The sequence below is a fragment of the Anopheles arabiensis genome, chromosome 2 (genome assembly GCF_016920715.1).
Source record: "Anopheles arabiensis isolate DONGOLA chromosome 2, AaraD3, whole genome shotgun sequence".
Classification (NCBI taxonomy): Eukaryota; Metazoa; Arthropoda; class Insecta; order Diptera; family Culicidae; genus Anopheles; species Anopheles arabiensis.
Genome location: NC_053517.1, coordinates 8,766,901 through 8,784,403, shown reverse-complemented (window position 1 = coordinate 8,784,403; position 17,503 = coordinate 8,766,901). Strand labels below are relative to the sequence as shown.

General features: G+C 45.8%; 2 protein-coding genes and 1 long non-coding RNA gene across 4 annotated transcripts in view; all 3 read left to right on the top strand.

Annotated features, from left to right (window-relative positions):
* LOC120897576 overlaps window positions 1–17,503 on the top strand; it is a 35,482-nt gene that overhangs the window by 3,311 nt on the left and 14,668 nt on the right. For both annotated transcript variants that reach the window (XM_040302562.1, XM_040302561.1), the window contains exon 2: window positions 3,999–4,403. In XM_040302562.1, the coding sequence (XP_040158496.1) occupies window positions 4,308–4,403 (96 nt within the window). In that variant the 5' untranslated portion in view covers window positions 3,999–4,307. The remainder of the gene's footprint in view (window positions 1–3,998; window positions 4,404–17,503) is intronic.
* On the top strand, window positions 4,946–5,553 carry LOC120897587. The gene is made up of 2 exons (XR_005738547.1): window positions 4,946–5,081; window positions 5,157–5,553. It is a non-coding gene; the product is annotated as an uncharacterized LOC120897587 (long non-coding RNA).
* On the top strand, window positions 14,968–15,547 carry LOC120897586. The gene is made up of 2 exons (XM_040302578.1): window positions 14,968–15,135; window positions 15,207–15,547. The coding sequence occupies exons 1-2, from the start codon at window positions 15,030–15,032 to the stop codon at window positions 15,470–15,472; spliced, it is 372 nt and encodes a 123-aa protein (XP_040158512.1). The 5' UTR covers window positions 14,968–15,029; the 3' UTR covers window positions 15,473–15,547.

The window sequence follows — 17,503 nt, the reverse complement described above, 5'->3', positions numbered from 1 at the left end:
ACAACACAGACTTACTAAGCCTATTCGACAGGTTTTTACCTGCCAGGTTTTGGTTCTTTTGGAACGGCTTAAACCAGACGATTCATTTCCGTGTCATAATTAACTGACTTGACTTGGCATAACGTCCTACGCGGACATGTCTCGGCCTATGCAGGCTTTCGGGACTTTATTCATTACCAAGCAAGCCGGATAGGATAGTCAATCCTTGCTACGGGAGGGACGGTCCAGTCCATTCTAGGCTTGAACCCATGACGGGCATGTTATTGAGTCGTTCGAGTTGATGACTGTACCATTGGACCAGCCCCCTGTCTGTCGCATCCTACCACTATCGAATATCGCTGATGTTTATCTATAATTATATTAAGCGATCAATCAAATCGGCTGCAACTGTTGACCTCCTTTTTTATGAGCCTGGACATAAAATACGGTGGTCGAATTCATCGGAGCATTTCGTTGGTGGTGTCTGGCGGTGTCAAAACCAGTGAACCGAAATTTTCCACGACCACCATGCCCCGGCCATTCCCCGTGGTACCGTTTCGTGTCGAACTATGTCAGGCGCCGGTGACCTTTCCTAGTTCCATCAACCAGAGATCAATCATGGCGATTAAACTGGATCAATAATGCACCAAAATTAAAATATGGTCGGTGGCATATTTTCGTCACGAACAAAAGGAAGCTACAATTAATGCTAAACACTTATAGACAGTGAGAGTTGATAGTGTGAGGGAAAATGGAGTGTAGAGACAGCTCTCAACACGAACAATAGACCAATCAATTGCTCAACGCCGTAACGTCGATGTTACCAGATCTCGATTGACATTTCATGCAGCATCGTTGTGTAAATGGCATCCATTGATAATGGATCGCGTACAATGCTGTTCTTGCTCCTTTTGCAAACGCTCAACACTTCAATGAGCTTATTGAGAAAACCCCGTGAACGAACGCGTATAATCGTGGAGCCTTTTTGTGGCCCACTCTTACTAGGTTATGTGCCCCGGCGAAGAAGCAATATTAACGTGAACGATACAATGCTCGAAACACGTAACCTTTCGCAAAGCTTTTCTGTTGAAACGCTCTCCACCAACAACCCAACAAAAGAAAAATGAACAGCTAAAGTGGGGTATAAAGCAAGATGTGATATATAATTTTCCGATAACGACAGTCGGTCGCAGCTTTTACCCTCTGCGGCACGCAGACGCGCCCGGTCTCGAGTGTACACCTACCCAAACCTCGGGACAGAGAGGGAGAGTGCCACAAAAAGGATCAACTTTCCAAATCGACTTTTTCTATGATTGATTGGTCGGTGGGAAGGATATGGCGAAGAAAAGGATAATCGAACTGGCAGCGTAATATTTAACACACTTAATGCAAGGGCATTAGACAGGGTAGGTGTGGGAAAAGGGTTGCAAAAACTGTGATTATTATAAGTTTGCAATCCGTTCAGGTTCACGCTTAAAGTATCTCGTTACTTAGTTAGTCGCAATGCTTCGAATAGCAAGTGGGAAAGAATCTTTCCAAAGAAATCCTTCTGTTACGCCTTTGACGAGTGTTCTTATCTACACCCCTGCAGACGGTGCACGTGGGCGGCGGTAAAATGATACCGAGATACCGAGTACGCTATTCATTCGATGACACCATCGTCGTCGTCGTCTGTGCCGGATGGTCGTTTCTCTCTCCACCACCGTTGGGCGCTTCCATATGGTCCCGTGGCTCATAATATCGTGTTGGCTGCTCCAACGGCTGATGAACCCTGGGCGATACGGTACTCGTTGCCAGGCAGAGCCCGTACTCCTCCAACCACCCTCTGGTGGGTTGGTAATGTTCGGCCGAGGAAGGGCAAAAATCAACTCTACATTGTGCTAAGAAGCATGCAGCAGCTAACAAAATTGTGCTTTTCCACTCGATCCGTAGATCCGTGGCGAGATTTCTTTGGCTGCAGTTTTTTTCACCATTTTTTACCTTATTTTAGCATTTCTTTCTACAAATAACATTGCTCAATACCGAGCCTGATTTTGTAGCGCAAAAAAATAAATTTAATTCAAGAATTTTAATGTTTCTTCTCAGTCAACCTGACAAACCCGACGATGGAGCCGCATGGTACTTCCACCAGTCGAGGTGAAAACACACTTGTTTGTCAATGGGACAGCATAATAAATAGAATGTCAGTCGCAGTCGCTCCCTTCCCAGAATTTGCATAACGATTTAATTAAGAGACCAGTCGGCTCAACTGGACACACTCGAACGAACACTTCCTCGAACCCGGTCGTGAATGGATGGCGATCGGGCGGCTGAACAAGCTTTCATAACAATTTCAAACAAGTTTTTTTTGCTGGGTGTGTGCTATATAAGTGTACACTGTTTTGCACAAAATAATCACACCGGATAGGGAAGCAATATTTATGCTCAATTCTATAGCATCGAACAACTTTATGATGGGCCAGCTGACGGCGCAAGTCTTGCAGGTATCGAAGAGGAAGAGGTTTTTCAACTTTTTGTGAATAACAATGAATGGAAACGACAAAACATCTTGCTTTGTGCTGCAAAGTACACAACATGTTTATGAAGCAGAGTTTTTATTCCTTTAAATTGCCGTAAGAGGGCGCTCTTTAACGTCACTAAGTATCATAAGTCATAGTGTCATTCTTTTTCAAAAGTCTACAAATTGCGAATAATAAAGGGGCACATTTTATGGATTTTATGGAACAAATCTGTTAATATCTCTTCCAAACAAAAAACCGGACATTTATTGCTTGCGATTTATTCCAACATTGCTCGAGTATTACTGAACGCCTGTGACAGCAACGCCTGCACGTATGCAATGTACTAATATATGACACTACTTCCCAACCCAAGCGGAATGTCATTTGCGGTGGTGCTGTGTTTAATCAAGCTCGTGTAACCAACCGCAACACCTACACCGACCACGCGTGGAGCTAATTTGCACACCACAATTTATGGCACCATGACGATTAATTATTAATTACCCAACCATCTGTAAAGATTGCGAGAATCGCCACGTACACACACACACATGCAAGAAGAAAAAAACATCACCAAACACACCAACGCCTGGTTTTCAGGGGACGTCGGGCAAATCGAGATGTAAACGATCAGGCATCAGTAAAGCTTCCATCCCACGGGCTTGTGCAGTGATCGGGAGGTGAAAATAGCATCTGCCGCGTCGCCAGAGAGAGAAAGAGAGAGTGTGTGTGAAGAAGCATAACCGATACCTTGACATTGACGCTTTAATGACGCTTAGCCAAAAATAGCAAGCTGCACGGGTGGATTGAAGGTTTGCGCGGTGCCGTCAAGGTGTATGGATATTAGGAGGTGAAGTGCTTCAGAGCAAATTGACATTTCACGACTTGACATAACAATACTGGGGGCTCCGATATAAAAATCGGGGAGGGCTGGAGGGGGGTATAGAAAATTGTATGCGATTTGACATAACAATACTCAATGATGGCGCCCGGAAAACGCGCTAACAATTCACCTCCTTAATAAACACACCTTGGGTGCCGTGCCGACTATGTTCGTGTCCGAAACGGTGGCGTTGTGACGTAGGCCCGCGAAGAGGAGGACACATGTTTCACTAGCACAACGGTTTTCACTAGCCTGCACTTGCACCGCGGTTTTTGGTGGAATACTGTTCCTGTTCCGGTCTTATCATTTGCATTTTTAACATGATGGTTCAGTTCGAAGTAAATGTGTGTGTGTGTGCGTGTGATTAGTGATCACCGACCGGGTGTAAATGTACGCATCAATCAACAGCTGAGTAACAAGGGCCTTCGGTCTGTCTGTCGAAGTCTGTTGGCACTCGGGCATCATCTCCGTATCGTCGCAGTAACCATTGCTGACAGTTGACAGACGGTGCAAGACCAACTCATTCAAACAACACAACGAGACATACCAGAACAATCCGGTTCCGTTCTTTTGTGGAGTCCACCTTTAGTGACGAAAGAGTGTGTTTGTTTTCTTTTCTTCCTCAACAAGTGTAGTAGGTCCTCCAAAACAACCGAACCGGGTTTCTCTGGTGCCAACGTGCGCCATAGTTCGGTAGTGTGTGGAAAGATAGTGAATAGTGTTGGGTGATTGTGCGGTACGGCGAACAGATCCTTGAGCTTGCTTCAGTGTGCGTTTGTCGTGAATGTCGTGAATTCGATTGCGTTTGTGTGTGTGTGTGTGTGTGTGTGTCTGTGAGTGACACCACCCCTGCAGTGACAAGTGTTTGTTGGGTGTTTGCGAGTGCATGTGGGTGGAAGCAGTAGCGCTTGCTTGACCCCCTGCCCACTGCCGAGGCCGACATCATGCATTTGCATTTTGAGAAAAACTCCAACACAAGATGCGACTGCCCGATACTGTCACTGTCCTGGATGGGCAAGGTGCCGGATGACATACCGGAGGTAAGTGTTGTTTGTCTGCAGGTTTGGTAGCGTCCGTTAGTGGGCTACAATTTATAGCGTTATTTTATAGTGTTTCAATTGCACCCGAAATGTTATGATGATGGTTGAGGTGTCTGTAACAATTTTCGTGTAGATTATTTTTCCCGGCGGTACTTCTGAAGAGTGGTTGTATGCTTTGAGTGCTCAAAACGGTGCTGACACCAGTCTGTCTTGAACCATTCTGTGTGTGTGTTGTAAAGATGTTAAACGTGCTCAAGAGCAAAAGAAAAGCTTTTTACCCGGTATGGCTTCACGAGCGAACGGACGAAAGCTGGGCGCTAATTGGACAAGTCATTACACAAGAGGGCCTATGATCTAAGCATCTGGTCTGGCACAAGTCACCACGCCGGTACAGCTTTTGGAGCATAGAAAAGTACAATTCTCCCAAATAGAACCCCCCTTTAGAACAGAACACCCATCACAAAACGGAACGGAGTGTTGCTGTGACCTAGGCCGGGGAGTGGGTAGGTTGATAAGAATCACGTCGTTTGCTTATCACGAGTGAAAGCAATGCTCGGTTCAGTCAGTAGTAACCCATCACCATGAACAGATCAGTGGTGTGTCTTTACTTTGCATTGTTTGCCATTGTCCCGTTTGCTGCCGGATTATGCAATGTCGGCTTGGGGAAGCGCGTTTTCGGTAAGATATGGAGTGTGAAGAGTGTTGTAAAACATGGTTACGAAATGGTTCTACTTTTGTTCCGACCGTTTTCAGGGGACGTGCTGCTCGAAACATTGAGCTTCAAAAACTCATCAACCACCGAACCGAAACAGTTATCACTGGTGATCAGCTACCAGCCTAATGCGCATCTTGGCGAACAGATAACCTACAGCAAGACGCAGGGATCTGTTAAGTGTACTCTAGTAATTCCACAGGCAAAAAACAAGAAAGGACTGTTTTTGACCATGACAAGCCAAAACAATGTTACGGAACTGTCGGCAACGTTGGAAATCTACGGATTCCGCCAAGGGCAGGCAGTGAGAGTTAATTGAGCGTCGCGAACTACCTCCAGCACTTAAGATTTCCATCCACTGTCAAGTAATGTGTGAACGTTGTGAAAGTAAAAGAACCTTTAACATACTTAAGAAATTAAAAATGTTCTCTCTGATCACTCTTTTGCTTCGCTCTTTTGTTGCTATATCTCATGTGTTTTGTCAGGGGCTTACAGAAACTTCACAATCTTGCAATAATTTTGAGACAATCAAATTTAGCAATGCGTAGCAGATGTTCCCTTCTTATTGATAACGCATGGTATTGACACGTACGACCTCCCGGAGCAACTTAAAACATGCCCGCACAATCTATGCTTGACGAAAGTGGCTTCTAACCTCCCTTTTATTGTTAATTATTCATCTTAAAAGTCGTGATTATAGAACAATCAATTTTCCATGCATCAGTATACTATCTCTTTCTAGAGGACGTCCTTGTCAGTGTATCAATATGCTTTAAAACTGAGATGTGTGCTTTTTTACTAATTCAGACTGCGACAGTATTGAAGTTGAAGTTTTCGTAGCCTTACCCAGTTTAGTTAAAGGACCTTGGGTTGTATCGTAACCGTGTCCGAGATACTGAGAGTTTTGATCGTCTTTACTAAATATCTGAAATTCCCTAAACTTTAACGTGTTGTCCGATAATGTACGGACTACAGAGCACAAGTAAACCTACATTATGTTGTTACACTTTGTGTTCGTTTTCGTAATGTCTGTAACGTCCAAGATAATTAAAGGAACCCCCACTAGGGATGTCCTCTAGGGAAGTACAGTCGATGTGTAACCACACAGGTCTTACAGATCGAGACAACCACAATTCGACAGAAACGGTTCAAAAGCTTTTGTCGTAAGGCCTGACTGCCCCCGTCTCGGGCTCCTAATCGGATTAAGCGATGATGTGGTAAAATGAGAAACTAATCGGAAGGAAGGCGACAGCAGACACATGTTTTTTCCTTCTGTTTTCGTAGGGATTATTACACGTTGTTTACCCACACCTTCGATTCAGACGTTCGTCTGTACAGGGCATTGAAAAATGCCTGTCTGCGTCAATGCTGAGTGGAAACAATATTCCCCTTCCTGCCTTTAACCTGTGTGGAGTTGCACTTGATTCGCTCTTTGACAGGAAATATACGTGCCTCTTGTATCCATCGCCAGATCTGATGGTAATGAGCAGCAAGTATCGCTCCGTTTTCTGTGTGATGAGAAGAGTAAACAAATGCTCCCATAAATGCAACACAGAAGTACTTCAGGCATATCCCTTTGCGCTTTGGTTTGCAGCTTGAAAGGGATGCAATAATGTGTAGGAATATTCTCAGGTACGTCGTCCCATCGCGCTCCACCTTGTCCCCATCCGTGCACGATATGCACATTCGGTAGAGATTAATGATTACTTTGAAAACAGACTCACCCGAGACACTCGTTATGAGTCCGTTTTTTCACCCCGTTTTCCTTCGTTATAACGAAGTAATCCTTAACGCTCAAGAGCGTTGGCACTGATACGCGCGACTGCACTCCAAAGACCCCGGAGTACACGCTCAGCAACCACCACGACAGTTGGGGCACTTTTGTTTACCCTCAGACTCAGACTTTTGCACGAAACCGCCCTAACGTACGGTACACGTTCACGTTCCTCCTACGTCAGCCACGGGAGACCATGCGGAGTGCGGTCAGGTGGAACGAAAATCTCAACCATTTTGCCCCGCTCGGTGGGCGTGCAAATTAGGAAAATTATTCGGCAACTTTCCGCAGCGGCCGTGCACAAACCGTCCGGAAATGCTTGCCCGAGAAAGGTTGTTCCGGAATGTGCCAGCAGCAGCAGGATGGCAGAGGCAGCACGCTAAGCAAACAGAATACCAGTGCCGTTTGACATACGTCCTCGAATACGTGTCGGCTCCAAAAAGGAGGCGGGAAATGATGACGTTGATTAAATTGGGTGTGTGTGTGTTGTGAAGATTGTGTATGTTGGGGTTGCAATGATAGCGATAGCGAATAGCGGAGCATGGAGCATTTGCATTTCATCGAGTTTCGTAGAGTGCATCTCACCACCAGCATCATCATCATCATCGCCACCCAGTCTGTTGGTGGTAAACAATGACACCGGCTAGACATGTAATGAATGCGAACCACTCGTGTCGAAGCGACGAACGCCGGTGTGCATGGGGTTATGAAACGTTTTAACGATTGTCAGCGTTTGGGAGGGGACTTTCGTACTTCTTTCGTATTTTGGAACGTCAGCTTGCATAATGTATTATGCGCGTACAAATATAGTATGATGGATGCGGAAGTGTATTGCTTGCGTAAGAAGGGGAAAAGATTTTCAATTGCGCAAGAGGCAATGGCAATAGTCCTGCTGATGGAAGGATGGACCGATCAAGCTTTTAAGCCACTTGCCGTACTTGTCCGTTTGGTGAAAATAGTACCAACTCTGGCAGATACATACCTGTTTAGCTTATTTTTGTGGTTAACTCATGTTTTCAGGAGTTGTTTTGACTTGTTTCTCAAATAATTGTGTGGAGTTCTAAGGGTATTAATTTACTACAAGTGACAAGGGAAATCCCTCTATAACCCTTACTTTATCTAGCCCATCACTTTGTGACTTTTTAAATGATTCGTATCGAGCTGTCAATTCCAATAAATGAGAACGTTTTTCCAGCATAAAGCACGGATGTCATTTATCGCCACCTAAGTTGAACACTCATGCATTATAAAGCAGACACTAACATTAGCAAGTACCCGTCATCCTGCCTACCTCTTGCGCACGTGCGCCAGTGCTCTCCTTTTCGATACCTTTACGAGGGACGATGTTTTCCCCCGATACGATCCTTACGAATGCACCCAGCGTTGTTACTAAGTTATCCATCACACCCTTGACTGATCATCAATTTGAAGCCATCGTCCTGCCCTGTGCAACACAACCAACAGCCCTGTGCTCGGTGGAACTTTCACGTACACTGCGCGCTGTAAATTATTTGCCATAAATTATTAAAATGGTATATCCACCCCTCGTCCTACACACATCCACACCTATACAGTTTAGTCCGCACATGCACTTTCACGTGGCCGCAGCAGTGGCGCTTAGCCCGGTCTCGTAACGATTTCAATTCAATTTACCAAACTGAGCTCACGACGTTTCTGGCAAGACGGTTTCGTACTGTTTCTCTACTCTCACGTTTTCCTGCTCGACTTCTTACCGATTGGACAGCAAACGTCTGAGCGCAGGGGGGAAAGAGATGTATCACATTTTCCATCCGATTTGCCTGCCGAATTATCAACCTATGGAAAGCGTTCACCAGCGGTCACAACCGGCACAGGACAGCAAACCGTACACGGAGTCATTACCGATTCCCGCATTGACAGCTCCCGGCGACCGGCGCCCGGTCTAGTCTGGCGTGTCCGGACGTGTGACAGAGGATTTACCTAGACGTCTCGTAACAAGTGCACCACGAACGGCGAAAGGAAACATACATTCGTGTCCATTCCCCGACTAGGCCGATTTGGGTATGCCGTACCAAGCATGAGCATTGAGGCTGGATTGGCAGGAGCCAGTGTGGCATTCGCCAAAAACAAAAAAATCGTTACAATCCTGCTCCGGCAAAGTGCCTCGACTGTTGATTGTCCACTCTCCCCGCTACCTAATCCCGGGACTTTATGGACGCTTTACACACGTACCGTGATGGAGTCCCCACGCTTCCCGGGTTCGAATGGAATAACTTATTCAGCAGAGCCAGCTCCTTTACCATCATGCCACGTGGCTACGCCGGCGGTGTGTGTGAAGTTATGCACCGTTCACCAGCAGCCATCGGGCGTCGTCGGACTAGTAAGTCTTTGGCGATGTGGTGCGAGAAGCCCGTTCCGCCGTTTGCAATCCTTTTTGATTGGAGCGGACCGCTCGCTGAAGCTTGCGACGTTCAGTACAGCAGGAAAGAATCCATTACATCATCGCCACTCCTTGGGCTTCGGGTGTGCAGCGGCGTCAGTCCTTGAACAAGCAGGACCCAAGTGCCAAAGCCCCATCGTCGTAGTGGTGGTTTGCTGAGCAGGGCGTGTGTGTGTGTTGTTGTGCTGACTGCAAATGACTTGAAGTCGTGCATTTGCGCTCGTGTTTGCGGCTTACACTCTGCCCGGAATCGGATGTAATGCTTTCATCGATTGCTTTCCACCGTGGTCGTGCGAAAGTTGGCGACTGTTGGCTAGAATGTCTGTTCCATTTTTATTCTCCACCACCGGCCGGAAGAAAAGGAATGAAACCGCATTCGGATGCGGACGGTACTCGTGCTCGTTGAACAGGACAATGCTGGCCAGAATACGGATAGGAAGGTGAGATCATCGTCTTTCTCCATCGAAGAAGCGTGTGTTTGAAGATGTCCTTGTCTATAAATGTCCCATCGTGTGACAAGGCGACAACTGTGACAACGTTGGGAACGAACCCTGAGGCAGAAGGGGGGATAGAAATGCCCCATAAAGCCCACACTTTCATGTTGGCGTGTGGGTGGAACGTGGACATCATATGGCTTTACGAGCAAAAACCGTTCCGCAAACAGGATTAACTCATGATTCATTCAATTATCTTCAACGCGGACCATTAAGATGATGGCGCGCTCGCGCGCTCTTGGGCTGCTGGGCGGTGCTGCAGCAGAAAAATGCCCATAACAAGCTTTATTACGTCATTATTTAAAACTTCCTACAAAATTCTTGCGCGCAGAGCACCCAACAGTAGTTCAGAAATAAGCACAATTTGAGGAAATTCTATTCATCTTCACCCAGTCACACTAATTGTCGCCTTCGCTTCCGCGAGAGAGTGTATCACCATACTTCCGAGGCCGCTAATTGGCATCTATCCTGTTGATAAATTATTCAAAAAATAGATCAAAGCACCAAGGAGACGCATTCGTCGGGGTTTGGCACTGGCAAAACAGCATGTTTGCTGTCGCAGCTCGCTCTCCCCCCACAAGCCATCCTTTCCTTGTCCTTTTGGTTTGGGGGTTTTTTCCGGTTGGTTAATGAAAAATGAATTAACTCGCTGCCATTTTACCTTCCTCCGGAAACTCTCAACAACGGTGAAGCAACAATTTCAGCTCCTTCCATTCCCCCCCCCCCCCCAATTATCTACCATCAAACGGTGTGTGTGTTCGGGGGCTTGTTTGGCTCCTTTCCAATGGGGGATGTTCCAAATTAAATTTCTGTTTTTTTTGTTGGCCCCTTAAACACCAACACGGACGATGAAACGATGAAAAATCAAGTTGACAACAACAGTCGAGGAAAACCTCCGAAACAACAGCACACCATTCCCTCCACTTTTCCTTCCCTACATGCCGATATGCCATCTCGATATTGGCCACTGACTGAAAATCGGTAGGAGGCAGAAATTGGATACTCAATTCCAGATAAAGGAGGGGGGGAAGGACGAAAATCCTGCAACTTAAAAGAGCACAACAATCACACACACACACACACACCTACATGCTCTTCTCCATTTTGCGATGAACAGGTGGAAACCACACGGGCGGACACCCTTCGCTGCCGAGTAGGGCAATTTTCCGGCATCGGCATCTGGAGGCAAACGTGGGACGTGACTCGGATGATCGCGGGTGTGTCTAAAACAATCTTTCCGAAACTCGGGCACGCCGCTTTTACGCCTCGGGACATTGCTTCTCGTTTCCAGCAGCAGGATGGGATGGGCCGGGTTGGGTGTTTGTGTTAGCATTTGCCGAACCCCGTCAGCCCGTGCAGGCCGTGTAGCGAAGGGTTGTTTCAGCACTTGCCCGCAGGGAAGTCGTGCAAATTGTTGCGGAAAAAAGGGGGTTGGAGATTAATGGCGACGCAAGAAAAGATGCGAGACCAAACGTACAGACTGGCTGTGTTATGTTTCTTATATGTTGCTTTTAAAGAATTGGAGAAGGATGCAGGGAACTTTAGAACTGGGAACCGACCGCTTAATGATTGACTGTAGGGGTAAATGTACATGAAACATTCATTTGTTTCCTATTGTCAGTGTAAAGAATGTTACCGGGACATGTGCCTTTAAGCCAAGAGAACAATCAAAGCCAAAGCTCTCATTAGCAAGGGAGACGAATTACTGCTACATACCTTGTGAACGATTAGAGTGTTCATGCGCAACGCTTAATCCAACACAATGTAAGGCCAATTTCATTGTTCAAACGACACATCTACATTTCTTTTCAATTGTTGTTGTTCAATTCAATTGTAACTCCTGTACCACAAAGGTAATGCTTTACCCAGCAATGTCGGTTAAATATGTGCCAAACGGTGTGTTAATTGAGGTGCTGCTCTCTCCACTTCAACCACACTTCGAAGCCACCGCGCGTTCGCACCGGTCCTCGCTCCCTCTCAAACCCTGCCAGCGAAAATGTAATTAAATTTCCATTCCATCTCGACAGCACTCGGGTAACGAGGTGATAATAAATTCAGCAAATTAAGCGAAATGTGTTCAATTAAACAGAGGAACCCGCACCCTCGCTGATTCATGCACCGATCGTTTCCACCGGTCCACAGAAATGGTAGGAAAGGATTGAACAGTAACCTCGCAGCTGCGCGTTTAGTATAAAACACAAAGAATGCGCCTCTACTAATGCTTATAGAGCTCCTACTCAGTGCAGCACACTTCCTTTGCTCGCTCAAGACACTTTTAACTGCTTATCCAATAGGAAATAAAAACGACCAAAAGAAAATATTAGAAGTTGAGCACTCAGGTAGCGACCAAGACGACTTCCGCAAGACTTTTACAGAACAAAAAGGATTAATGGATTGGCGTAAAAAGTGTTTCCTTTATTTGTTTCTTTTTTTGTTCGTGCTCTGTTTGAAGTAACTCTCGAACAAACGTTATTGAATAAATGTCAAAAGCTGTTAGAACAGCTGATGGATTTGCCCGTACCGGTTTTCTTCTGGCGTGTGTTTGTGTGGCCTCGGTACATAGCGCACAAAGTGGATGAAGCCATGGCAACCCTCGTTAATATTGCAACTTCCCTTCTCAAAATAGGTCAATTCATGTTGACAATGCCACGAAGCCGTTTTCACTACGCTGCTAGCTTCGGCACATCGGCACTGTTCGAAATTTGCCCAATATCCTTCGAGCCACCGAGAGAGAGAGAGCCGAGTTCGTCATCAATCTTGCAGTGTGTTTTTCTTTCCCGCCCCCAACCCTATTGCTCCAAAAACCCATTGAGTGAAAACTAGTTCCTTCCCTTCTGCTGCGCACAACCGTGGACGAACGAGATGAATCATCGAGCCATCCTTGTGTGCAAGACCAAGCTAAGACGTTTCTGTCAGTTGGTTGGTCCTTCATTTTTTTTTCTTCACTTTTATGTGTGCTCCACTCTAGTCCGTAGATTTTCTCCGCATACGCCCTCGCCGGTCCCTGTTCGACGAACAAAACGACATCGTTTTTGCGAGACGTTTGCTCGCGTCGCCTTACTGTCCGACTCCTTGGGCGCGCGCGCGGGGCCCAACTTCCGCCCGTCGGCAGGGCAGGGCAGCCAGAGAGTGGTTTTGAGTTATGAAAACATAAACATCGTTTCGCCCTGATGAACTTTTCACTATTTTCACTCGTGCCCGCGTTACGGGCACGATTATTCGAGGACAGATTTGCTATTCGCTGAATTCCCATTATGCGGTAAGAATGGGGGATAGGGGTTGATGGGAGGGCCAGAAGAACCGAAGGACTTTCACTTTTTTCTTCACCCTGTGAACACATTTCCTTCGACATTCGACACACTTTCGGAGGGGTTCTTCATCTTCTTTAAATGCTCCCATTGTTACTTCCCATCCGCATCTCATTTGCTGTGCTTATTGTTCCGTTTGCTCTAGTGGAAGATGGAATTGCAATACTATGTTGGGGAAATTTGCGATTAAACTGTTGTAGGAAGTGGTTCATTATATTGCGCTACACGAAATAGTCTTTTATGAAACTGAAAAAGTCGCCTTTTTCGCCCCCGGTTTGAGAAAAGGAGCTATGAAAATTATGTGCTCCAGCATTTAACATTTTAAATCCCTTGCCGATAGATAGATAAAGTAAGTTGTCTCCATATTTTATCGCACCAGAGATCTCGTACATTGTTGTCCTCGTATAAAATATTCAACCAACGCCCGCACTCACTGACATAGTTGTAACGCTGCAACACTGTGACCATTTTCTAACTTTGCCGAGTCCCAAATGTAGTTATACGATCGGACACAACTGCTGCTGCTGCCTCGATTTTGCGGGAACTTCCCCGAACCACGGACGTACTACAATGTGCAGAGCAATACGAGCAATAACAGCCTGTGGCCGTCGATGGGACCGAGCATCATCGGCACAATGGCACTATTGTAGTAGCCACATTGTCTATTGCAACGCTTTTCCAACGGGAGCAACGCTGGTGCATCCGTGCAGCAATCCCTTAACGATTGCTGCGGCAGAGCTTCATTTTATCGCACTTTTGTTCGTTCGTTGTCCATTGCGCTAGGCAACAAAAAACTGCTTGACAGATTAAATGTCCCGCGGTCAGCGGAAAAGCGTTGCAACAATGCAATTGTATGGTCGAATTGCTTGAACAGAAGTTTGACTTGTTTTTTGCGACAAAAGAATATGTTTTGTTATAACAACTGAATGTTTCATTGCAATGCAGAGGAGTGCGAGAGGAAAAAAAACACATCTCTCGAGCTTGTTCGTTTCTCCACATAAATGGTTAAGCAGGATTACAGTGCGATTTTTATTATTCCGAGGTTTTATTTTTAATTCCAAACAAATAATGAAAGCCTTATAAATCATGCAATTGATTTATAATCAAGAAAATTACAACCGACATGGAAATACTCGAAGGCTATGTGCATAGATTGTGTTTCGAAACTATGGAAATGTTTCATTCCGGCCCTTCCATTCCATCATGCAGTGAATAAATTTGTTGCTCACCAAACGACCGCCGGCCCTTTTTCATTTCCATCAATCGTCCATCATCATCATCATCATCATTCTCGGCAGCCTAAATTAAGATCCCAAGAGAGATCCCTCCCACCCGGGCGCTGGAAACACCGAAAAAGGATTAACATCAGCAGAGCTTTATTCACCGATCACAGAATGTATGTATGTGGTTGTGGGATGGATTTTGGTAACGAGATTTCCCCTTGCTACATAATATGCTAAGCTGATTTTGTGTAAGTAGCCGGAATACAGTCAAGTGTACCGCTTACTGCTGAGCCTCTGCGGAGTGTGGTGCTCGGGACGAATAGAAACAGAAATGTGATTGAAATGATTTCCCCAAATTGAAGCACCCGATATGAATCCGATTACTCACTCATCCACGTTGCACAAAATCCAAAACAATCCAGCACTGATCCAGATAGCTGGATACATGGGGGCCAGTGCCCGTTTCGTTTGTTTGGCGTGACTAATTTCCTCCCAGGAGGATGTGGAGAAATTCCTGCGGTAAAGGTTATCTCACCGTTTACCGTATCTATCAGCGCATACAACGATAGCCCTGATACGTGAACGATAAGATAAGTTCCTATCGTTTATGTCGTACATGCGACGGTACAATACGATGGATGGTAACATTAAATTCACTACCAGTCTGTATTGATCTGTAGCTTAGTGTAGTGCACAATGAAACTTTTACAATCGTCGCTCGCGTTGGCAGCCATTTTGCTGCTCGCGTACTCTTCACCAGCAGTTTCCGCTTGCAACTACGGGATAGGTGTTCGTGTCAGAGGTGAGTGCCAGAAAGCATAATCCCAACAAAAATGGAGCGGCTTATCCATTTGCCCTTGTGTATGATTGCAGGTGACTATGTGCTGCACACAATTACGCTTACAAAACGGGCCGCTCAAGAGCCAGAGATGCTGAAGCTAGAGGTGGACTATAAAGCTAGTCCTCTGCTAAACCAACAGATCACCCTGACCAGCTTTCAGACCACATCCACGACTTCGTGCACGTTCACGTTCCCTGTCATCAATAACTCCAAACACGTGGCGTCAACCATACAAAGCAATATACCGATTTCGGAGTTTGTTTTAACCGTGACAGTGTACGGGTTCAATTATGCTTGAGGGTGATTGAGAATAAAATTAATGCATATCTGCTTGTGATATAAAGTGGCTATGATCTTTTACGGATTAAATGTATTTGAACGTTTCAAGTGTGTCTTCTTGTCTTATCAAAAGTCCGGCGGGATGATAAGAAACCTTGGTAGCAATTTCCAATTCAAAATTGTTTATCAGTTGAATTATCTATACGTTGGTTTCCTATATGTTTGTGGGGTATTCCTAAAGCCCTTTAGACAGAGATCCATTTATAAATCAATTCCATCAACTGCTTAATCTTATCACGGAAATTGAAATCTTGCAATGCATTCTCCACATCGTGCGCAATAAAGCCCACGCGATAGACTTCCTACTTCCTTGCTGAATTAAATATAGCTGCTCTAGAACTTCTGAAAGCTTTTCAAAAGTTCAGCAATTACCAAAAGTTTCACCGTAATTGTTCGACACGATTTGCAATGCTGCCAAGCGAACTACAAAATGTAGCCCAATTTCCTTTTTCTTTCCTTTCAAACGCGGCTCCCGCTTGGTCGCTTCGTTCCCAACACTGCCGTCCGTCCCTTCACGATCGGTTCACCCGATTCACAAAGAGTAAGTTTTGCTGATTAAACATTAAATTTGAATCGTCTTGACTAACTCATCATGAATCGGAATGCCGCGATTGCTTTTTTGCATTGGTAGGTGGGGCTGCGCACGGCGTCCCCGTATGTAGTTCGAAAAGCGCGTTATACGATTTGCTACGATTTGATCTTCATGAACTTGAACACGAGTTGCATTTCAAAAGCAATTTAAAAAATGTGCTACAGCACCACCGCTAAGACTTCTGAGAGTGATGTAACGATTCTTCATTCGAGACAAAAACCACGACCTTGGCGCGCACTGTATGAGGTTTGTTGTTTTGCGGTGTACCGCGCGGTTCAAACAATGCACCGTTCGTCGTCGTCGTCATCTTTGGTGTTTGCCTTTGCGGCAGTGCCTTCCCTTACGACAGCCTCGTTTGACAATAGTTTATGATAGTTTCACACTATCGTTCTCCATCCGCAAGGACCAATCATAGAGGGCAAGACCTTTCGATACTCTATTTCACATATACTACTGCTTGTCCTGCCAATGGTACCAATCTTTCTCGGAGACATATGGGCAAATGTGGGCAAAGTCCTTGGGACGAGTGGCCTTTTATTCATACGTGAAGTTATGCGATCCGTTGTATTGCTCGCGTGCTATACATAGTACTGTTTCTAAACCTTCCGCAAACTAGGCAGACGGCAACCGGGCAACCGAGTGTGTGTGTGCGCGCGCTCGTGCACAAGGATACAGCTTTCGAGCGATTGTCCCCGTTTTTTTTTTTTTGCTCATCATCACCTTTACCCGATCCTCACTACGAACAAATGCGCCTTACGTTTACTTTATCTAAGTGGTTTCAGCAATAAGCATTTAAACACAGAGCTCCAAACGTGTGTGTGTGTGTGTGTGGTACAAAACGCGGGAAAGGGAGGTCTGCTGTGGGTAGAAGAGGTTCATGGTGTAAATCACGAAATTTTCACACGCTTCGCTGACCTCGACATTCTCGTCCTCTCACACGAGCACACCGCGCTCTGTGTGTGTACGGGGTTTCCGTTGACACGCTGCCAGTAAAATGAAAGAAACAGAACCAACCAACCAACCACGATGTACTACTGCTACTACTACCACCTACTCCAGGGTACTCGGGTTTCTGCTGTTGGCATTCGTTTTCAAGGATGCGGCAAGAAATGTCGACCGCAGAATGCAAGAAGACGGACAAGGGTGTTTTCCCCCACCATGCAACCGTTCCAACCATTCCCGGCTGAATGCGCTTTCTCGTGGAAATGTTTTTCTCTCTCTCTCTCTCTCTCGCTATTCCATTTTTGCAAAGCGTGTTGATGTGGTTACGATTCTGACGACTGCCGTTTCAATGAACGGAATGGATATTCCGTGCAATTTCTGTCAGCGGTTGTAAATGGAACACGGAGCATCAACTCGAACATTTCAGTCCAAAAACATCGTGATTCATTTGATAAG